General features: G+C 43.1%; 1 protein-coding gene across 5 annotated transcripts in view; it reads left to right on the forward strand.

The window, feature by feature from the left end:
• Window positions 1–24,710, forward strand: part of pacrg (PARK2 co-regulated) — a 181,558-nt gene that overhangs the window by 22,108 nt on the left and 134,740 nt on the right. For all 5 annotated transcript variants that reach the window (XR_009791486.1, XR_009791488.1, XR_009791487.1 and 2 more), the window contains exon 5: window positions 8,939–9,073. Coding sequence is in view for 1 of the 5 variants with exons in the window: in XM_061795153.1 (XP_061651137.1) it covers window positions 8,939–9,073 (135 nt within the window). In the remaining 4 variants the exon portion in view is untranslated. The remainder of the gene's footprint in view (window positions 1–8,938; window positions 9,074–24,710) is intronic.

Consider the following 24,710-nt stretch of genomic DNA (forward strand, 5'->3'; position numbering starts at 1 on the left):
CGCAGTTATGATGATGTTTATTGACGAGATGCTACTTATTTAGAGAATGAAATTCGTTAGAGCGTGTAAATTATTATTATTATTTTCCTCCCCTTTGCCGCAGTAGAAGTGTCAAGTGCAGCAGGTCAGAGATTTAGTTTTTCTGGTGTGTCTCATTAATTTCATGGCCCAGCGTAGTGTTTTAATACCCCGCGGTGTTGTTACTGCTTAGGACTGGAAAGACAATGCACTGCATCACTGCTCTCTCTAACAGTCACGACTTGAGATTGTGCTACTTTCTTTCTTTCTTGACCACACATGCATACAGTGGGTATGGAAAGTATTCAGACCCCCTTACATTTTTCACTCTTTGTTATATTGCAGCCATTTAATAAAATCATTTAAGTTCATTTCCCCCCCCCCCCCCCCTCATTAATGTACACACAGCACCCCATATTGCCAGAAAAAAAAAAGAATTGTTGAAATTGTTGCAGATTTATTAAAAAAGAAAAACTGAAATATCACACAGCCATAAGTATTCAGACCTGTTGCTCAGTATTCAGTAGAAGCACCCTTTTGAGCTAATACAACCATGAGTCTGTTTGGGAATGATTCAACATGTTTATTTATTTCTCACTATCTTAGAGTCCTTTAGGTGTTTTTTAGCACACTCCATGTGGGCTTTCATGCGTCTTGCACTGAAGAGAGGCTTCCATCGGGCCACTCTGCCATAAACCCCCGACTGGTGGAGTGCTGCAGTGATGGTTGACTTTCTAGAACTTTCTCCCATCTCCCGACTGCACTTCTGGAGATCAGCCACAGTGATCTTTGGGTTCTTCTTTACCTCTCTCACGAAGGCTCTTCTCCCCCAATTGCTCAGTTTGGTCAAACGACCGGCTCTGGTCCTCCCAAACGTTTTCCATTTAAGGATTATGAAGGCCACGGTGATCTTAGGAACCTTAAGTGCAGCAAAAAGAAATGTTGTAACCGTGGCCAGATCTGTGCCTTGCCACAATTCTGTCTCTGATTCTCATTTGCTCAGACATGCACTGTGAGCTGTAAGGTCTTATATAGGCAGGGGTGTGGCTTTCCTAAATCAAGTCCAATCAGTATAATCAATGGACAGCACCCAAGTTAAATATATGAGTGTCACAGCAAAGGGTCTCAATACTTATGGCTGTGTGATATTTCAGTTTTTCTTTTTTAATAAATCTGCAAACATTTTAACAATTCCGATTTTTTTTCTGTCAATACGGGGTGCTGTGTGTACATTAATGAGGGAAAAAATGAACTTAAATGATTTTAGCAAATGGCTGGAATATAACAAAGAGTGAACAATTTAAGGGGGTCTGAATACTTTCCGTACCCACTGTACATGCACCCTACTGTTCATGGCTCTGTGTACAACACCGCATAAGGTTTAAAAACCAATTTTGCAAGCATTGTAAAACAAGACAACTTCAGCAACCAAAGGTGTCAGAACATCAACATGGTGGAGTGACCACACGTCATTGGCTACTCAAACGCTAATCTTCATGTGCTCTTACTGTGCAGCGAATTCGTTTAAAACATGCAGTACGACCCCACACTCAAATCACTCATCTGAGAGACTGGTGTTACATAATTCGGTAGGTGCTATTGATTTGGTTGGCAACTCAACTCAACTGGGTTTTACAGTTCATTTTTAATTCCTGTGTGTGTACAAACAACCAAAAAAATCCAGTTGTTTGAGTTGTTTGGATTTGACTTGAAGTGAGTGGCGAACACCTTTTCGAGTGTTATCTCTACCTTAAGTTTCTCCTCCTCATTGAGTCAGTCCACGTGCTTCTCCATTTGCTGTCCAAGTAGTAGGAACTAATATAGTATTCCCTCCTTCCTCTTTCACGCGAGCTGATTCACTGCATGCCATCATCTCGACTGTGGTTTGGCGATGTGAGTCAGCCAATGGGGCTCTGTAAGCACACGACTGCCCTGCTGCCTATCTGATAAGTGGGCCACACAGAAAAGATAGAACATACTGAGGGCATTTTCAGTCTCTCTTGCTCATTCCTGTGCTACATTGCACACTAGACTAGTCTTTTTAAAACACTACATACAGTTCTTCCTATCGCACCATGTCTTCGCTATTCAGAAGGATGGTGTTAAACTGTACAGAGGAGATGGGGAAACAGAGGGGGTGTTCTACAAGCCTTGAAGTGCTGGTGTTTTTCTTTCAAGCAATCCTTCTTTCAAGGTCTTCAATAGCAGGTAGCTGTCAGCTGTTTCATCCTTGTGCCTTTGTAGTGACACCGGGCGCGATGGTGTCGCTGCGTTGCATTGTCGTCACTTTTCACAGCCAACGGCGCTGCTGCCCTTGTGCTTGTGTGCGCGATATTGTTGATCCAAAAGCCTCTGACACAGTAACAACTGCAAAAGTGCTCCCTCTGTTTTGTCTGGCCTTGTGATCGCTGCATAAAATGAGCCACAGAGAGCTCTTTTCTCATTTGTTCGCATCCGACCTTGTCCCTCACAACGCGGCTAATTTCTGCACATAATAAAGCTCACTGCCAGACTTGTGCATTTCATGCTGTTTAGTCATGAGAGATTAATGGGGTGGCGCAGATTTATTCTACTGAAAGAGATCAGCTTCCCACCAGCCAGCCTTGTCTGTTGCCCTGCAGAGGTAATGAGTAAGCAAAACTACGGAGTTGGTTGATTGTTTGGACATAGCTGTGTAACAGAGCTTCCTTCCTTTTGACCTACCTGAGATAGGCCATTGGAAAATAGAAAACTGTTCTTGTCATAATTGAGTATCAAATAGTACAAACATTTTTGGCTACATGAGGTTCTGTCTCTGTGCAAACTAACAACAGCAAACTGACACCATTATGGCAGCAAAAACTTTCTTTTATTTTTGCAAATGTTAGTCACAACCACATAAATACAGATCAAGTAAAGACAAAGAGTTTGAGAAGTTCAGACCAAATTGAGACTTAAGACCAGATTGGAGGCTTGTGTGATAACATTCATTCGTCACAGCTGTGTGAGAACCCGAAGTAAAAGGGAGTGATTGTATTCTTCTGTGGTTCTTTTGTCATACAGTACATACTGTAATTGTAAAAATTGATAACTAGGAAATGTATTATTTGTTTCAGGATGCTTTTGTTAAAACTCTGTACGATCACACTGTCATGATATGGAATTTGTTTTGTTTTGTAATACAGTATAAGAACAGATAAAATAAATATGTTGTTTATACAGTCAGCCAGAGCTGCGAGGAAACTAAAGTCATCCATGTCCTTTCACCATCGTTCCTGTCATGCTGTTTTGCATGTTTTTGTTTGCACATTAAGGACAAAAATACATAATTGTTTTAATTCCTCAATTAAAAAAAAAAAAGACTATTCAAGCAACATGTTTTTCCTCAAGTGTTTGAGATTATAGGGTGAAAGCTGCAGCTGGCTACTAGTGTGGACTGAATGGGTGGCAACAATGGGAAAAAGAAATGCCAGTATTTTAAGGGGAATAGCCCGTCAGCAACATACTGTATTGAAAAAATGAAACAAAAAAAGAACTATGAAGTAGTTCATTTTTGGATTGGTGAATTTAGTTGAACATTTTGAATTATGAACTATGAACTGAACTTGGTCATTTTGGAATGCGAACTGAACGTTGAACTAGTCTGCGTAGAAAACTAACTTCTTGTATATTTCTTGCTATCTTAATTGTCTGTTTTAATCTCTGTCAAGCACTTAATGCTTTTTAATGTATGAAAAGTGCTACATAAATAAACTTGATGTAATATGAACACCCTCCCAAAACCACACAATTGTCTTTTACTGTTACTGCTTACTTTTTGTTTGAAATCCTACTAAAATCTCAGAAGAATGGCAAATCAAGCACTTAGCATCTATTGACTGTAAAATAGCGTTTTCAAGGAACCCATGTCATGGCAGAACAGTCTAAATTCCTCAGATCTGAAATCTCAAGAGAATTTAGTAGAAATCTTGAATCACTGTTTTTAACTGAGACTGAGCTATCTTTCAGCATAAAACCCTACAATGAGAAACCAAAAACACATTCCACGAATATGGCTACCAACATGCGCTTCTGCTATTTTACCGCTTTCTCTATGAGCTAGTTATTTCTGCTCAAAAACTTGATGGCTCAGATCCTACCCATCATCATTTCTTGTACAAAATCCCACTAAAGTCTGATGAGAATAGTCTAATTTGTTAAACTGAGTAATGATATCCTTCCACTTTATTTTAGTTGTGTTGCTCTAGGTGTTGAGAAGTAAACACAAGTGATCATGGACGTGCAAAAAACACAAAATGTTGCATTTCTAGAAGTTCGCCTAGTGACTCAAACGATTAATTTCGACATTACTTTTTGTACAAAATACTATTCTCATAAGAACAGGTTCGCCAGTGCTCTGGTGCCCACTCCACCGCAAATAAAGCACGCTAATTTGTTGCTTGTTCAAGATGCTGTGCAAGCTGACCTTATCAGAAAAGCCTGGGCCTGTCTATTCCATCTTCCATGACTGGCCTACCTTGCTCCCTCCCCCAGGAAAGGCAGATTTCAATAACCTCTCAACCGAGAACGCCAGTGAAATATAGCAAGCTCGAGCGGGTGTCTGCCTGCCCCCTTTGCTGTCAGCAAAACAGGTGACGCAATGCGCCCCATGCGACGTGGCAGGCTGTTTGCCATGCAAAGGCATTGCATCAAAAGAGCAAGAGAGATGGACAGAAATGAAGAGCGAGATTAACATGGCCTCATTTGCAAGGCAGACCCTCACCACGCATCCATCAGGAGGATGTTTTTGGCTGAGGTGTTTTGGGGTGATGCTGGAGATCGGAGCGAGCTGGTGAGATGAGCAAGCGTGAGCTCACCAGTCGGAGGGTCCAGTACAGTGATGGATCGTCTACGTTGAACTCACCCTCAAGAATTGATGAGCCACAACCTTTTGTCTCCCCTGTCTCTTGCTTCCTTCGCTATCAGCTCTTCGTCACCTGTGCTTCATCTCCATTTTTCATTTTCCTCGCTCCTTGGCATCTTTGTTCTCTCTTTGACATTTCTTACCAATTTATTCTCTGTGTTCTATCGGGGTCCTATCTTCACCCCCCCCCCCCCCGCCTTCCTCTTTCACCTTCCACTGCCACCCTCGGTCTATGTCTCAATTCCAAGCAGGTAATCTATGGAGGTGCCATACTAATGTGGTTTAGTGGGAGCATCTCTCTTTTTTCCCCCCCCACTCTCCTCATGATGACACCTTTATAAATGACAGCAGTGCGAGACCCCCGTCGCTGTTCAATCACCTCTGCGGGAGCTTGCCCACGGTGGGCTCAGCATGTGTGGTGCACACGCTTGTGCGTTTATTGCCTCGCAGCAGCTGGAATTGTCTTCTGGTGGAGCTCAGCTGGGCCGGACAACAGCATTAGGAAGGAAACAGATCTGGAGGAAGAGTGAAGGCGAGGGAAAGAAATGACAGCCCGGAGCTCCTCTGACCACTGCTTCCTTGTTATGACTCCCTGATGGGTGCACCAAAAGCACACAGAGCAGTCTTTTCCTCCCGTTATTGCCTTACGCAACCTCCATCTCTGCATTGTCGCCTCACAGGCTTGTTTATGGCTTCCATCGCGGAGCAGGAGCACATTTCTGGTGGTCTTCTGTTCATTGTTTCCCCTGTCGTTTCGAAGTCTTTGCCTATTTAAGACAATGCGGTGGGATGTTGGGGAGGACAGGGCAGACAAAGTTCCATTCCTACGGCAGTGATGTAAGTCAGAACATGCCGTACTCAGTAAACATTTGTTTGATAAACACTTCTAGGCCATAATTCTAAAACAGTCCGATAATAAACTGTAGATAACGGCGCTAAATGAAGAATGCCTTCTTGTGCCATGTGACGACGTATTCTCATAGTGCTTAGATACATGCTATGGTTTTAAGGTCAGTTTGGTTCACATTTGAGAACACAAAACAGGAACAGCTTTAATGACTTTAATGAATTTAAAATGGAAAAACTACAAATTACAAACTGCTAGCAGTAAATTCTCAAATCAACAAAATGAGGCATTCAATATAATAAAACAAATATTTACTTATATTTAAGAGCTTAAATCTTTCCTTTTTGTTGAAGTAAGTACATCTTCAATAGTTTGTCTTCTTTTAGGAAATGAACGATGCAGAACAGTGCATCTGCTATTGGTTTTCCTTGCGCTGGGTTTTTGGTGCAGCACTGCATTTACGTTGACGCGATGCATTTTGAAATCGTTTGACATTCTGCCAAAAGTAAAATCATGTCCACCAGTCCACCAGCCTGTGGGAACTGTGTCCCATACCGAATCATCTGTACCCAAAAAAAAATCAGACTAGGAAAACATGTACTGTTTCACCCAGGCTCAGTAACTTACTGTTGGAATATAAAATAACAACTACCAATGCGCTTGCTAACAATTGTCTTTTTCTATTTCTCCCCAAAATTATAGGGAGCTATGTTAAAAGGCTGTAGTATGCGACTACCAACTACTGGACTGGAATGTATGCAATGTTTTAGCCCGAAAGTTATTGTCATCTGCACGTGAAACTTTTTCAGTGAAGTAAAATCAGCCTGTTACTCACGGAAGTCTACACTCACATATCACCGATATGCTGACAAAGTGTGTTAAAAAGACTTTTGGAAAAGACAAGCTATTGGTGTGCATATGTATGGAGTTAATTTACAAAGTTATCAGCAAATACTGGGCCGTTTTTGGAGGTCTTGCAAAAGGTGCACATAAACTTAACATTTCACTAATACGGTCCAAATGGATTGGGGCCACGTGGGGAACTGACCTAACAGATTATGCAATTGTCTGTGTGCGTGTGACAGATTGCACATTACTGCCACCTACAGGATGGGAGGACAATTGTATTACCTGGCAAGCTATGAAGATGAGTAAGAAGTTTAGCGTTATTCGGTTTTGGTGTCGGTCTGTGTTGTACTGGGTGCTATTCAAGTTGGAATTCAGTTGTAAGAGATCAATGCCTGTCCATACACGATCAAATTTAAGGCTAATGTGGTTTATAATGCCAACAATTGCTATACCTGCAAACAACTCTGTTTACGCTAATAGTGATGGCAATCTAAATCATTAGCTGGGTGATCATCTTTTTTTGGGAAAATAATCCCTTGCAGACTGCCAGCGTGTTTTCCATCAGCGGGGATAAGCGATGAAAAAGTAGTAAAATAGCTATGAAGCTTGTAATTCCTCAGCCACGAACACAGGCCACGGAATTGACTGCAGCGTCATCATTCTTGACCATAAAAGCCACTCAGCCAGTCAGTGCAGTCGAGGTTCATTCTCTCTCTCGCTCATTGCCTCAGTTAAGCTATTTTTAGCTTCCCTATACAGCACGCCTTGACTGCCGTTGTAGTTACCTCTACGTGAAGGCTTTGTCACTGCTGCATTGATGTTGATAATGAAATGATAATGACGACGACTACAGAAAGCGTGAATTTATGACTACAAAAAATCATTTAGGAACAAGAAATTGTGTTGCTGCTTGATGGTCTGTAATTGATGACCCATAAGGAATGTCACTAAATTTGGGAAGCCCAGATCGCGCTGGTAAATTGGAGTCTTAACGCGAGGGGGTGGGGGGGACTCGAACAATGACTCGTTTCTTAACACTTGCGCTTGATGTTGACAAGATGCATTGTCTTTTCATGGGACGAGCAATATCGAATCATATGCTTTAAATGAAAAATCCAACATTCTCTTCAGAATACAAATTGTTTTTTGTTAGCATGCACTGTTGCTGCAACTACCGTAAGTCTACTACACAGATTACATTAAATGATTTATACAAAAAGGTTGATGAAGGAGTTATTTGCTTGCAACATTTTATTCGGTATTGCATTTTACTCGGCATTGCCCAATAAAGTCTCCAAACGGTTGTGAAATTACTGAAGTGCAATCCGCGGCGTTCTGAACCTTTTTTTTAAACTCGGGCTTTGAACCTCTGCTACTGTCAGACGTGTAGCTCAAGCTACAATACCTTTCATCATCCTGGTGGTTTCTTTTCATTACCTTTTTTTAATATAAAGTATGTGTTGGATTATGCAACAGACAGTCAACACTAGAGAATGAATACGTGTGAATTTGTACGGTGGAACATCGCTGTTAACCCCTAACGATGCCCGCTTGTTTCCGCTCCTCGAAAAATGCTGCTGCTCAATGGGTGGTAATGACAGGATTAATGACTGCAACTATCAGTTGTCAGTTGTGGGGAGTGCGACACAGATGGTGTGGGATGCGCAGAAGGAATGTTCTATGTTGGGTCCAATATTCAGTCATTACGTCATGGAGCCTTCCAACCTGTGGTGTTTCTCACGCTGTTGCTGGCTCACGCAAGAAGTTAACATAATAGTCCATTTGTTTACTAGACAACAAATTGACTTAAATACACAACAACAGTCACGGAAGGTACCAGACTTAAGGCATACATATATTTTGAATTTCCTGAAAATGTTCAACTTTCAAGGTACTACTCTTATGGTCTGTTTACAGCTTATTAATATTACAAAAATGAAAATGAAGATTCTTACAGCGTTAAGCAACAGAAGGCTGTACCAGGATAAATCCTAACAGCTGCATACATTGTGTGGCAGAGGCGATAGGACTGCCATTGTCTTTCAGTGAGTCGGTAATACCACATATCCAGCCACAGAGGCAGAGGAAAGATGATGGTAACAATGCCTCTGGTAATGCCTCTGGCTACAGGGCGAACACACACATGCACACACAAACATGCACTACCAGTGTTTTGCACAGCAGCATGCACACGCGCCCCCCTGAATTACTCAAAAGAAGGAGCCGTGGGAGTGACTCTATTTTAGCGTGCGAGTCAGTTCTAATTTCATAAAATAACGCCTCTCGCATGCTCAGTCTGCTTGCTGTACTCTTATTCATGTGTGCTTTGCGTGTCTGGTCAGGTGGCAGGCCCCCCTCCGGCAGGGGCTTTTCAGGAGCGGCCCTCCAAGCCCACCGTGTTTCGGAAGTTCTATGAGCGCGGGGAGTTCCCCATGGCACTGGAGCACGACACCAAAGGCAACCGCATCGCTTGGAAGGTAGGCACACTAACGCTCCTAAACCACTCGCATTGGGATTCCGATGTGTGATTATTTGCACGTCTTCTCAAGTGACCCGTATCCGATATCATAATGTCACTGCAACTACCTGCATGTGCGCTCTTCCAGAAAACACTGGATAGAACACTCAAGGAAACAAGACAGTGGTGTCTCGGGATACGAATTTCATTCGTTATGTGACCACATGCTCGTAACTCAAAACACTCTGATCTCAAATCATCTTGGCCCATTCAAATGAATAGGAAATGCAATGAATCTATTCCAGCTTTGCCCCCCACCCTCCTCGTGATTGTGTTTTTCAATAAGGAAACATAGCACAACACTTATTGCTTTCCGATACTGAAAGCGACACTCGTGTCACTTCATGACGCTGATGTCAGAGTGGACGGCTGGCGAACGCTACAAATGCGTGGACACATTTTCCTAAGAATGAGACCGGTAGCACAGTCACTTGCAAAATGTTCAAGTTTATCCACAAATGCAATAAAAGCACAAGTGAAATTGAAAATGCCTAATTTTATTGACCCTGGCTACGAGGTCCCGTTTTACAACACGCTATGCGCTATGACGCAAGATGCGACTGGTTGATTCGTTGAAGAGAAACATGCAGGCTCCCACAAAGTAGAGATTAGACTAGATTCAGCCTAGTGGTGACTTTTATTTGAATCATTTGTTATTATATTTCTATGCCGGTCTCTCAAAGTCTGTCTTCACATGAAATCGCTGCACTGTGCTGGAAAAAAAAATATCAATAAAGTCATCGACTTCAACTCAACTTTCATCACATTCGCGTGGAGTACAAAACATCGCTAATCGTTCAACCCCTAATTAATATTGTTTTTGAATCCACATTTGGAAGAAGACTGATTTTGATCTGAGGAATTCTGATTTACATGGCAGCAGTCGTCAGCCATGTTTGTTGTTTACTTTTTACTGGAACACCGGTCGTGTCTCATTAGCTCCAAATAGGGCATTTCCGACTTCTCAGCAGCCTCGAAATCATGGCTTATCATGTTAATTAGGTTCAGTGGGCTGAAATAAATGGCAACTTTGGTTCAAATGGAGAGTTTTTTACATTGACTTGGCTCACAAACAAAGCTTTTTTGAGTTCAAGTATGAAAGCTGCGGAGGCCCAATTAAGAGGATGCAACAAAAACAAAAGCAGATATTCAGCATACCATCCATTCTGTTTCCAGTTATATCAGAGTCGTTGTTTTGGTCGACAGCTGCAAGTATCAACTCTTTGTCACAGAGTCAAAGCTACAATGTGTGCTGTCCTCCTGTAGGAGGCAGTGTGGATTAGCGCGCTCCAATCCCCCGTTGTGTGTCACAGCACAACTCGGATAATCCATCAATCAAACTCTGCAGGGACTCGCCCACTAATCCAAAATAAATAGATAAATCACAGTATGTAATTGTATATGCATTTCTGTGCTGTATGTATGTATACAGTGTGTGCATCAAAGTGCAAGCCTCCACAGAGCCATTAGGCTGCTGAATAGCTCTCCCTGTGTGGGATGGATGCCTTCTCCTAATCACCGTCTTGCTTTAGCTCAGCTCCCACTAAGCTGCCAGCCATTCCATAACTTCGCCATCATAATGACGTTCAGTCATTGTGTACAACAATGCATGAATCAAACAAACGCTGCCCTTTTCCACCTCCGTTCCGAAGCCTCAAACAGAGACACCGAACAAACGGGTCGCCGCTGTCATGAATTATTAATGCAAAGTGTTCAAATGATCCCTGCGTTTGTCAAAAGTAATGTGTTTGTTTTGCACTTTGTTCATGCACGGCGCTAAGAAAATATGATACCGGCTGTACGTTACTGCTGTCATATCTCATTAGGTCCTTTATTGAACCCCCCCCCCCCCCCCCCCCCCCCCCCCCCCCCGCCCCTCAATACCTCGGCTTTTATTTGTGTGGCCTTCCAGGCTTGTATGAATGCCTTCCAGGTAGAGCTGGTCCCCGTTTGCTGTTTTGTGTGCTAAGCAAAGTGGTTACAATGTGTAGCCGCGATAGCAGTAAGTAGAGAGGGGCTTCCGCGCGTTTGCACTGAGCCACCCTCGAGGCACTGGTTCAAGAGAGCGGCTTCGGATCAATCCCGGTCTGAGAGCTCAGTCACCCTGCAAATAAAGTCTTGAGTAAAAGTAAGACGGGGCGGGGGGAGGAGTTTTTTGAAGAGTGGAAAAGAACCGGTGTGTAGATTTTTGTTTATGCTCCTCAACTAAATTATAATACATTAACTATAATAACATTTCAACCAGTTCCTATTACTAGGTCATATATTAATTATCGTTTCTCCTGCATTTAGCGTCTAGTTTTAGACTTCTTCTATCCAATCAATACGTGCCACAACGGCAAATAAAGTCAGAAAAAAAGGAAGACCTGAACTGTAGAAGAAACCGAAGAAAAGATGGCAATAGAATGAAACACCGACAGCGAAGGACAAAGAAGAGACGGAATAGAGCTTGACCTCGACGTTGAAGATTAATAAGAACATGTCAGACGCAGCCCAGGCGACAATTTATTTTCACTTTTTTTCTCCCACCATTTACTTTTATGTGCCTTTTTTCGACACTTATTCAAATCGAAGCCTCGACAAGTGTTGTTAAGGCAATATATATTGCGAGTCACGCAAAGTAAGCGGACGCAATTTCAAGGCAGTAAGACTCAAGCTTCACCATACGCCCTGAGTTGGTATCAAAGTTGAGGTAGAGTGTTTTCTTTTTTGTAACAGTGGTTGAACTTCTTTTTACACTTGGGCCTTTTTGAATCGTCGCTAAAGTCAAAAGTGAGGGTTTTATTATATATTTATTGTTTTTACACACGCAACAGATATAAATGTTACAATCTTACTAGGATTTTTGAGGGGTATAAATTTGGATTTCCATGCAAACCAATCAGTCATTTACCAGCATCCTTGAACGGCTTGTGTTCATATTTTGCCTTAAAAAAAAGATTTTGCAAAAGTTCAATTGGTTTTGGCTAGTATATTGTATATTATTTGAATGATGTTATTCATAATTCAAAAACAAGCTTATTTACAGCACACCCACAAAAAGTGAGTTTTCTACTTCTTACCATGTTTTACTCGTACAAAATCTTAGGAAATTCTCATGGCAATCTGTACCCTTTGTTCTCCCATCGCAATTCTCTTTCCGAGTAGCAGGGTGCAGCGGCATACGTTACTGACTACAACATGTCGTAAATATTTCCTCTCTCAATTCACAGAAGGCCACACTGGAATATTATCATCTTCTCTTATCTTTCTCTCTGTTTTTAATCAGATGCTTGTAGCAATTAAATGCCCCGCGATGCAACTGCTCCTGATAAGCTGCCGTGTCTCATAAACAGAAAAATATATGAGCGCTAAATGACAGCGAATTATGCATCACATTGCAGTTTACTGTACTTAGTGTGGGTTTCATAGCTCGTGCGAGTCTGTAAGTACGCGGAGGAATGCAAGCAAACTAAATGTCAAGGGCAAGTCGAAAACGGAAAGGTTGTGTCTGAAAGGCAATTTGGCTCTCGAGAGGTAAAAGCCTCCACTGTAATGGCGCGCTCAGGTAAAAGCCTTACAAGTATAGAGAACATGTGCGGTAGATAGATAAGAGAGACGAGCGACGATGTGTGTGCGTGTGTCTGTGCAATTGTGTAAATGTGTGCATGCATTTGGCCCCTATGTCAAGGCAGGGCCTGGAAGAGCACAGTAATCGCAGTGCCAAATAGAGAAGGAGGGAAACGGAGGCGCCAGAGAAGGTATAGGAAGAGAGTGACAACACCACAGGGACTCGGCACTCCGTTGACATGGCAGCCGCTTGCCTCGCAGTTATAATGGATGAGCCGAGGTCGGCGTTGCCTAAGAGGCTGGCATCCACTTTCCGCACCACTTTCTGCTGTGCTAATACAGATACACAAAGACTAGATTTAGACTATTTGGTTCAAGTGGCGGCGGCCAGGTGGACGACTGGTTAGAGCGTCTGCCTCGCAGTTCTGAGGACCGGGGTTCAAATCCCGGGCCCCGCCTGTGTGGAGTTTGCATGTTCTCCCCGTGCCTGTGTGGGTTTCTCCAGGCACTCCGCTTTCCTCCCACATCCCAAAAACATGCATGGTAGGTTAATTGAAGACTCTAAATTGCCCGTAGGTGTGAATGTGAGTGCGACTGGTTGTTTGTTTATATGTGCCCTGCGATTGGCTGGCGACCAGTTCAGGGTGTACCCCGCCTCCTGCCCGAAGATAGCTGGGATGGGCTCCAGCACTCCCGCGACCCTTGTGAAGAAAAGCGGCTCAGAAAATGGATGGATGGATGGATGGATGGGTTCAAGTGGCACAATTTTGGCACAATTCAAAGACAAAAAAACAATTAAACATCAAATTGAATATCATCAAAATGTGGATATGAATCAGATTTCTTCAGCATAAACAGACCAGATGTACCCCGGCAATCCAAAATAGGCTGATTAATGAATGCACGCACATGCTTCTAGCAAAACAACACAAATAATATGGTGCAGACATCAAAAATACTCTACCCGTGGAATATCAGAACTACACAAGGGCATAGCCATAGACTATGATATGGACTACGATAGAAATTTGGTATGCTCGAGAACATGAAGGAAGACCATTGTCAACAAGTCGGGAAGACCATTGCTGATGGTGACCTGTGGAGTATTGGTGATCCCTTTTATTTAACCCAATAGTAGGAAGAGTCAGTCTAGACCCACCGAACAGAATTTGATACTTGTATAATTCATTAATTTTTTAAAAAAATGCCTAAGCTGGCCTTTTCATGGCTTTTACCCAGCTCGCTGTCCTTTGTGTAAGGTATCGCTACAGGAAGTCGACTAGCAAATTTGCTGGCTTCTGACATTGTATAAGAGGCTTAACTCTGCTTGTGTATAAGGGAATAATACCTGAGAGGCACTGCCAATGCCCCTTTGTGTTGAAAGCAATTGTTCCTGTCCCGTACGCTGATGCTGATGTTGCGACACATCCAATTATCTGAATGCGTGTAGCCATTGTAGCTGGGTGAATATGCATGCACATAGAACAGGGCACTGTCCTGCTTTGGTGAGTTCCGTCCAAAAGGTACAGGTTAAAAAATGCCAGCTCTCTTGTTAAGCCTGATGCCACCGAGACGAGACGGTGTGACAAAGGGGCTACTGTATTGTCAACTTGCGTGTTGTCGCTGCTTGGTGTTTGTGAAAACACTTCTAAACAGACTGTCAAGAGACACCTGGGCACTTAAATGTGAAGAGTAAATCCAGCCAAAGTATATGCATCACCTGACATGTGCATGTCCCTAAACATTTGAACACGGTTTTATTCTTTCTGTGTGGCCTGTTGGTTGGAGACCCCCTGCGGTATGCCCCCAAAATAGCCTTGTTGATTACATTTCATTGATCGCCTCATCTGCTTCATCTTGTCCCCTGATCTCCGTGTCATCTCTCCGTCTCTATGCTCCCGCTTGTTGTTTTGTCTGCTTTATAAATCTGGATTGTTCTGCAGGCCCATCTCCGCTCCCTCCCCTCCAACAGCCCCTCCCTCCCCCTAGCGCTTGTATTTTATGTATTGCCCTTTTGTGCTTTTACGAGGTCTGTCTGGGGCAAAGCAAAACAGCATTTCATAAAAAAATATCAATGCAAACCTGATTTCCAAGCACGCCACCACAGCCGCAGTTGGCAGAGGCGATGCAGAGATGTGGTGGCAGTTGTTGTCGTATGTGTGTGTGTGTGCGTGCGTGCGTGCGTGGGGGTTGGGGTGGGGTGGGAGGGGGTTTTCAATCAATTAATCTGATCAAGGGCTTTAGGAAATGGAGAGCATAAGCGCTCCTGCGGGATGGATATCCATCTCCTCGTGATGATTGAATTACACAGAGTGAGAGTTGGAGAGGAGGAGGGGCAGAGGTGGAGGTGGTGGTGGGAGGGGACACTGAGAAATGAGGTGGTTAGGGTGACAAAGGATGAGGGAGCGCGTACTTGATACGAGACTGAGAGATGGAAGCAAACGGAATAAAAGAGGGATGCCAAAGAGAGATGAGGTCAATACGGAAAAAGCATCGGAGGATAGCTATTATTTCTTTTCCTCTCGATCCACCTTGCCACCATTTGCATTTTGATATGGCGCACCTCGCGGTTGATAACCTGTTTTCTTGACAGCTATATTGCGTGCCACAGCTCCCTTAAATCAGTTTGCACCGGTGTCAATTCGCAGCTGCAACGCTTCTGTGGACAAATCTGTCATTTATCCACCAATAAATCTTCAACTGTAGTATACATGGACGAGCACTACTGCATATTTGTAGTGTAACGTGTCTTTAAATGATGAAGTATTCTCTCAATAATGTTACGAGAACAAGATATTCCCACATAAGTCGCTCAGGTACTGCAGCTCCTCTCCATCCATACACAGCATGATGTATCCCCAGCACGTAAGTGTCAATAGTGTAGAAGCGATACTAGGAGACAGACCAATTGTCAGAAACGGAGACAGTGTCTGCAGCCCAGAGAAGTTCTTCAGGTAGTGCAGCACCTCCAGGGTGGCACATCCCTCGGTGCTGTGGCCGAAAGGTTTGCCGGATCCCAGCACACAGTGTCAAGCGCGTGAAAGAGTATGTTTTACCAGATGTGTACTGCTTCTTTGTTTGAGGAGGAGCAAGAGGAGCACTGTCACTAGTAATAAGATGAGGCGGTATCTGCAACCAGCAGAAGTTCTTCAGGTAAGTGCGATGGCCAGAAGTTCGCTGTGTCTCCCAGCATACAGGATACAAGAGTATGTGTCTCCTCAAGAGCGTTGCTGTATGCGATACCAGGCGGCAGGACCATACACGGGGAGAGGTGCACTGCTCCTTCGTGGGTAGAGAAGGCCACCTTAAGATGCCCTGTAAGCGCTTATATTGTTTTCAATGTACACAATATGGTTGTGCATACTTGTTAGTGCCTCACTGTTCCTTCTAAGTACCATACCTTTTTCTTTCGTTGCTTCAAATGACCCACTCTACTACTCATGTTGAGTGCTCGGATACCTCCTCTCTTACTCCATGTGAATGACTTTTTTTATCTGCTGTGAGCGCTCGAGCTTTGTCGGGGGAACCTTTGAATAGACAAAATAAAATGGGGTTAACCATGCGTTTTCACCAGCTCCCTGGCTGAATGCTGGATGGATACTCCAAAGAGCAAGGAAGCTGTAGTTCTGTGTCATCAGGGAAAAAAAGAAAAAAGAAAACACAATAAGAGGAGAGAATACGAACAATCCCCTCAGGGCTTTCTGTGAGAGGTGTAGGAAGGAGGGAGTGTAGATCAGAGTAGTGGGAAAGCACCAGGCGTACTATCAGGAAAACGAAGGAGGAGGGGTGGCAGGGGTGGCAGGGGTGGGCCCTCCAACAACATTGGCTCGCTATCAAGGCCCGCACGGGTCGCCAGCCTCCCCAGGGGGAGAGGGAATTGTCAAACGGTCGCCGGGAAGACCGATGAGCTTCGCCGCACTCCATGCTGATGATGTAACCGCAGGAATGGAGAGACTGTTGCAATGGAGGTATCCAGCAGAGAGGACTTGTCTGGTGATCTTGAGCAGGGCCACCCGCTGCCATCAATTCTTAGCAGACGAACACCACGTGACGCTAATGATGGTTGTTTAGCCTGTGGGCCCCGCTCTCTTGCTGTGGCATGAGACAATAGCAGATTTATTTATTTTTTTCGGCGGGGAGAAAATGGAAGCTCAGTGAAGAGGCTTTTATTTCTAAAGATTGCTATGTGGATCAATATACAGCCCTTCACTTATTTGGTCCTGGCTTGGAAATGTGAACCCATACAATGTTTTTTTTTTTTCTCCCCTTATCCTAAAATCTTACCAGTAATGCTCCTTAATTGTGAACTTTCTGCTGTGGCATTCCGGGGATGACGTTTCCTCCAACCAGCATGTCACATTTTACTCAAAACATATGAAAATACATCCTGGTCTTTATTGTGATGTTTTTTTTTTTTTTAATGCAGTCTTCTATCAAGGGTCATTCCCATTCTGTATGGCGATTTCCTTATCAGGTCCCCAAGCTCGCATCATCCCCTCTGGACTCGCTGTTAGTGCCAGCTGCCTCCAAACACGGTAACGGCCTTCGTGCAGCTGACACCGCTGTGCAGATGGCAACGCACAAGGGAAACGTGGGAGGTGCGACTACTCATAGGCAGATGGGAAAGACAGTGGGTAGCTCGGAGTACGACAGGAGAGCAAAGTGATGGATGGCCAACACAGTCAGGAGAGGGAAGGAGACTCTGTACGAGGGGTGGGTTGGCTGCAAAATTAGACAGAGACAGAGGACAGACCGAGAGGGACATGGCTTGTCTGCCAAGGCTACAACTCAGCCGCATCCCGCCCTCCCACAAAATAAGCCCGAGATCTATTGATTGGCACTCGTATTTGCTTGCAGGCTCCAGCTCAAAATGGAGCCTTTAATTAACTTGATGGACCGGCTGCAGCTGTGTGCGAGCCAGTGAGGGAGGACTAGAAATGGATAGATGGAGGGGAGAGCGGGTGCGGCAGCCAACATCGCCAATAAGTGGGGTTAACTGCGGACCACTTCGACGATCAGTCAGAATGGTCGCGACAGACAAAAGGAGGGAGTTGAGGGAGAGGATGCTGCCGTCCTCTGAGCTCCTCGTTCTCGTCTCTACCCTCCATCCTCATTGCACCCTTTGGTGCACTTTCAAGGGTACCCAAATCTTTTCGACCCTTGTCATGTTTTGTACTTTTTGGGAACATGTCTGTACCCTGTTCTAAAATGTTATAAATAAATATAGTTGATAGGTATAGTTAGTGTGGAGTCCAATGTGCACCTCAAGGAAGAGACATTCACACCTGTAGTTCATTTTTATCTGGTCCAGATTATTCTATGGGTTGTAAACTTGACTGGCTGCTACTCCAGGCTGTATTGAAAATGGATGGATAGTTCGGTTACAAAAAAATACAAAATCAATTCTGAATTTGATTCAAACAGCGTGCTAGTATGAATGCACTAATCGACTCTAACTTTACTCCTGTGACATGATATTTTGTTTTTAATTCAAGCTGCAATAATAAAAACTATTCTTAATAATCTGTGTTGGACTCGATGCCAGTCGACCCCCAAAAGTCCCTACAGGTCAAACCTCCTTGTACTGCGCTGCCTCCCTCTCCGGCCCCTCTTAGAAATCTCCATTCTCATTCCCGGCCACTCTTCCATTCTGTCAAAGGTTAATTGGATTGGAAATGATTCGATTCATTCTGGATGTTAATGCTGTTATCATGCTTTTGTTTGAAAAAAGAGGAAAAGTCACCCTTCCTCTCGTGCACTTACGCATAATTTAAAATAAAGGAAAAAGAAAAATCCAATTTAATCTTTCCCCCCCCCCCCCCCCCCACCCTAACTCCGGCTCAGGCTTGTCCCTGCAAGTCTTTTCCTTTAAATTATGGTACAATTTCATTACCTTGAAAGCTTTTCCGCCTCCTCCCTCTGCCGCCCACCCTGTCTCCAATACTTTGAATGGATCAGGACTAATGTCTTTCTCGCAACCTCAAGGTCAGAATATTTGGATCCCAAGGAGCGCTCAAGGGTCCCTGTGATTAATGCACTGTACAAAGTACCGGGGAATAATGTGGTTCCTGATGGCTGCACAGAGTGATCAGATATGTGTATGCTTGGACACACACGCACGGAAGCAGGCATATTCAAAGAGGGTTACCCAGAGGCCGACTCTTGATTCCTTCTAACTATGTCTTACAGTGCCCCCTTCCCCAAGGAGCCTTTTACTAGACTTTCTCCAATGTCTTCTGCTTTCACGTACTTATACGTATATTGGACACAACCAGGCTATCACCTCTTTTATTTAGCTGCTTATAGAAGAATACATTTATATAGCTCCATTACCTTTTCTTGTGGAAAAACATACTGTACGTCCCTTTCACACCGACTGTAAAAGCAGGCCTTTTCACAGCCTTATTTCCCCCCATTTTTACTTTGTACTGTATGAACAGCAACGACTCGGTCAGTGATCCACAATGTTAGTTTCCAGTAAACTTCCTCTTCCATTCGCAACAGTGGCAAAATGAACAGACAGAAAAAGTAGTGCATGCAGAAAAAACAGTAAATGCAATGTGAGGGGTACTTTTAAGTTCCATAAAATGGTAGGTGGCTCAAATGAGCATTGCTGTGTACCGCTTTGCACCAGAGTCGCTATAATCGCGAAAGTTGCTTCCACCATTTTGCCAAAGACCCTGTTGTTTGAGTGAAGAGGATACACAGAATACAGAGGATGTTTATTGTTACTCGGCTTACAACGGTATGTAGCAGAGATTCCAGCAGGGATCAAATTATTTGTATTGCTAATGGTAGACGGGTTTCAGTCACAAACGTCGTTGTTTGAATGGAACGTTTCATTTCTTACCCTTCTGACATCCCCTCACCTTCATCTGAATGCAAGTATTCTCAAATCAGATTCTGAGAGCTCAGAACGCAGGGGTATTAATTCATGATATGGTCAATGAGTTTATGCTGATAATGTAAGTATTCTTCTTTTGTGCTGTCCTGCACAAAAAAAACATACGCTGTGGCGATATCGCTGCAGGCTTAGTGATTCCATTCAAACAACGATGGCATGGCGTTTGCGACTAAAACCCATCCACCCTAAGCAGTACAATGTCTGCTACATACAGTCAGGTCCATAAATATTGTGATGTCGACACGATTCTCATCTTTCTTGTCTTTGAACACCACCGCGGTAAATTTATTATGAAAGCAACAAAAATGGGCCTTAACTGCCGACGTAGAGCTTTAATTTGCGGTTATTTACATCCAAATCAGGTGAACGGTGGAGGAATTACAACAGTTTGTATATATGTCTCCTACTTTTTAAGGGACCAAAAGTAAAGGGCCAATTGGCTGCTCAGCTGTTCCATGGCCAAGTGGGCATGTATGGCTGTCAAAGGAACCTTTTCACTGCTTTTTTTTTTTTTTTTTTTTTTTTTTTTTATCCCAATCCCACTGTCCTCTTTGAAAGGTACTGACACAGATTGGAGTTTGAAGTCGACCGGTAAATGTCCTAGCTTTGGAGTTAGTATCAGAGCCATAACCGAGGCGGGACAATGTCTGGAATCGCATAAAGGTGGCACAGGGCGTGGGAAGTTTCACACCCGACACTCTCTTCTCCTGCCCTGTTGTGTTGAAACCATTTGTCTCTTCCAACAAATATTTTATTAGGTGTACTCGTCGAGGGAGCTAATGGTGTCATGCAGCTAACTATGTGATTGTTGATGAATATTACACCTGTGTGAAAGGAACTGTTGGATAAATGAAATAAAAAGAACAAGAAATGTTCTGACTAGTCTTTGCTCATTTCATAACCTTTGAGACTTTCATATCATTTTCTTAATTAATACACTTTGACCTAAACAATATGAATAAATCCAGGTTTGAAACTGTTCTCGTGGCTGCTGTTGCATGCCATCCGCACTATATTGGTCACACAAACAAAGCCCCTCCACTGAAGGTGTATGCAGATTCTATCTCCCTTTTTGTTGATCATTTCCATTAATTTCCAGCAATCTGATCAATAGCTAATTGAGCTGGCAGAGCAGTCTCCTCAATGCTGCGCCCCATTCACTTAGGTGCGATGATATTTTGTTGGTTTAATTGGACAAATCTTATGAGATACATTGAACGTCTTCACGCTCTCGTCTAGTTCACTCACAGCAGAAGCCGCTCGAAAAGGCAACATTTAAATGGAGTAGAGGACTTGCAGCCATTCTCTTGATTGAAGTGCATTTTAAAAAGGCAAGTGGCTGAATAGAAAACACTCCGTGTGTTGGTTTTAGCTGGGCTGTTGGAAAAGAGAAAAACAGGCCTCTGCAGGGACACTATCTATATTTATCAAAGCATGCAATACACCGTTCGACGAATGGGCCATTTGCACATTTATACGTAGTTGGCATACATCTGTAAGCAATGAGCTGCGATAAATCTCCTTGTACCCCACACAACTGCTTCAACATGAAGCAATGCATTTGCATCACTCAAATAAATATGTTTATTAAATTGGAAAAAGTAACCTTAATGTGGGATGCAAAGGAGCAGAACCACATTGGAGAGAAGATTGAACAATAACACAGCATAAGGAGAGTAAACAAACCATTGTCTCACCTATTAAAATGCCACAACAAATAATAAGCCCGAGTCGAAATAAACGTCAAAGACTTAACGATGGGAGTTGAAATATGAATACGCTAATGACCATAAGATCAATAAATAAATTAGAGTTAAGTGAATTTTAGTTCCAGGTATTACAGAAAAACATGTCCCCAATCCCCTGGTTTAGTACACGGGGATAAAATAAAACAAGCAGATATGCCACTTAAGTCGCACAAAAGCTTGTCAGCGTACCTCACGTGACATTTCACACTGTAGGTAGGCATTTTTTTCCAGTCAGAGTACGAGTACAGATGTACAGTATGGGCACTGATACTAGTATCTATATTGATGCATCGCTAATCATACATTTAACTTATTTTTAGAGCTGTAGTGATTTAGAATGTCAAAATGTGAGTGACTGCGCTTTGTCTTTCAGGGTTTTTACTGTTTTACTCATAGAAACAGTTAACTTCTTTTTACTCTCGCATGATTGTTGGGAACGTTACAATTCTACTGTGTACGATGTACAATGTTGCGTAATGTTACATTGCCTGGGCAGTTTAAAAAGATTTGACAAGGGATACAATTTGAATGCTATTTATTTCTATTTTCATTATTTCCCAAGGAAACTTCTCTTAAGTTTTCATTATTTCAGTACTCTACTGTGAAAGGTGGCTGTGAACGTTGATGCTACTAGGTGGATGGGATGTCCGGGCGAGCCTCCCAATAATACAGATCAGGAATTCCCAAGCTTTTCTGCGCATCCTTGGGGGTTCCAGCCATGGTCAATCTTTTTATTTTGTCTTTTTCTGCTTTCGTTTTTTTAAACGTCAACTTTTTAAGTCATGCAGATTCTGATTTGAGTTGATTTTACATAGAAATGTCCCCATTTTCGTACTACTTCCCACAAGCTAATTGTATGCATAGCTATGTTGATTTTTTTGTATTTTAAAACAGTAGTGCTGGCTGCTGTAGACCTCGAGCTGGTGATTTGCATCCACCGTGGCAATAAAGGAGCCACTATTCTGCCTATTACTAGTCGCTTTGACCTCTCTTTGGTATTATAAGACGGAAATGACCACATATTGTCCCATATGAACTGCAACAGCACAAGTCCCTACTAGCAGGCATTGAGACCACACAGAGACGTGTGATAAATACTGACAAAACACCTCCCATGACATGAGTACCCAAAGGGTGGCCTGAGTGTGCAGCTCCTCAGCCTTTATGTACCCTCTGAGGTCCCAGCCAATAGGATCAGACAGCAAGACGATCCGGAGCCCAGACCAGTGGACCTGGCGGAGCAACAAATCACATTAATATTCCATATCAACTGTCACACGTTCACCCATGAGGGGCATTGTGATACCGTGTGAAGTGGAATATAGATCGGAGGGTGTGGTGATTAATAAACACACTTGTCAGCCCGTAAAAACATCAAATCCCATAGCTGGGAGACGTATCCGGCCCACAACAAATCACATGATTGATCACAGTGACACCACACAGCAAATCACAGTGACACCGCAAATCACAAATCAATTAACAAATCACAGTGACACCACACAGCATCACGAGTCATAAGGCTAGCATACCTTGTGCATTCTAATTGAGTCTCAAAACCCCCTTATGCTACTACATCCAAGAATGGATGAAAACAAGCATGTAAAAGAGGAGCGCACTGGGGTTATTTCACAGTAGCTCAGTGTCGTGCGCATTTGATGCAATGAGGGTAAACACGGTTTCATGCGTGTGGTACGGCGTGCCGCTGCTGCGCTTCTCAAATGGTAGCCTGCACATTTATCAGCTTATCTGCCGTGCTGCCCTAATGGAGAGAGATATTCAATGCACAGGAAGACAAGTTTTTGTACACTAAGGGTAGCATATAGCACATTTATACAGTCACAAAGTCAGGTTGTAGCAACACATCTGATAATACCAAGGTAATGATGCTCAGTTTGGATTGGCACACTCAGATGTTTTACAGTAACTGCTTATTATTGCCGTTGCACGTTCCAATACAGTGAACACCTATTCATCATAGAGGATACATTCCAGACGCTCCCGCTATAGGTGAACATATATGTATATGTTTATTTATAGAGGGTTAAGAGTGGAGTTTAAAACGCTAGTAAGCGTTTATAAATAGAAATGTTTTTAGCCCCTTTTTAAACATCTCCACGAGGAGTGACTTGCACTAGCGGTAAAGACATGCCCCACTGCATTTTCTTGTGAAAATCAATTCATTTTACTGATATGAGTGCAGTGGGAGGAAAAAGGATGTGAACCCTTTTTCAAAAACACACTTTTCAAACACATTCTATAGATATTTGAACCCACAAAAATGTATAATCTGTGTGTTAATTACATATTTATGCCTTTAAGAGACGGGGGGCCTGGCAGGGGGGCGTGTGATGTCGGCATGTCTTCGTGTGAAGTGATGGGCATGAGTTGGGGCCAGCAGCAGCTCCACGGTGAGTGCGCTCATTGTGTTTATGTTTAACTGCTCTCGAGGCGTTCAATAAACACCTGAAAAGTGCATCGGCAACTGTGGCTCTCCTTTTTCCCCATGGGAAGGCATTACAGTAAGTATACTGTAAAAACCCAGAAAAAAAGATTGCAATAAACTACAAAATTTCACAATATAGGGTGGTTGCTACAGACAGATACGCTCCACAAGCAAATCTGCAAAATAGTGGAGGCACAAAAGGTGCAGCACAGCATAGCGGGGGGAACACTGCACTATATATTTTGATTGGGTTACAGATGAATCTCATTTGATACAGTGTGTATATCTAGTTGAGTCATTCGCTTACAGCAGCAGCAGCCATTTTAAAAGGTAACCGAGAACTCACACTCATTCTCTTCATTGACGTGGCTTTCAAAATAACTCGTGTGGCTAAATACAGCAGAATATAAAGCATTTCTCATGTTTGGTTACCTGGCTTAGCTCCACGAGAGAGGAAACGGATTAGTAACACTGTGCAGCACTGCAGTTAAACTGCAGCACAACTTCAGCCAACTTTTAATTTCAAAACTGCTTTTCCCATAGGAAATAACGTAAAATGTATTAAGACTTGATTCGCCGCCATCATAAAAGCTTTAATAACTGTAGGCGCTGTTTTATGTAACATTCTAAAATTCCTAACCCTCATACAAGTGTAAAGGAAATATAACACTGTGTAGTAAAGTTAAATACAACTATTGTAAAATGTAGTAGAACTGGGCGGCAGGGTGGGCGATTGGTTAGCAGAAGATTTACGCCTCATAGTTCAAAGGTTGTGGGTTTGTAGCCGGGCTCCAGGGTTTCTGTGTGGCGTTTGCACATTTCTTTCCTCCCACATTTCACAAACATGCATGTTAGGTTAATTGAAGACTCTAAATTGTCCTTGGATGTGAATGTAATTGTACTCACCGTTTGAAGACATGGAGAAGGGACAAGGAAACAGTTTGCAGGC

The sequence above is a fragment of the Phyllopteryx taeniolatus genome, chromosome 13, assembly GCF_024500385.1.
Source record: "Phyllopteryx taeniolatus isolate TA_2022b chromosome 13, UOR_Ptae_1.2, whole genome shotgun sequence".
In the NCBI taxonomy this organism is placed as follows: domain Eukaryota; kingdom Metazoa; phylum Chordata; class Actinopteri; order Syngnathiformes; family Syngnathidae; genus Phyllopteryx; species Phyllopteryx taeniolatus.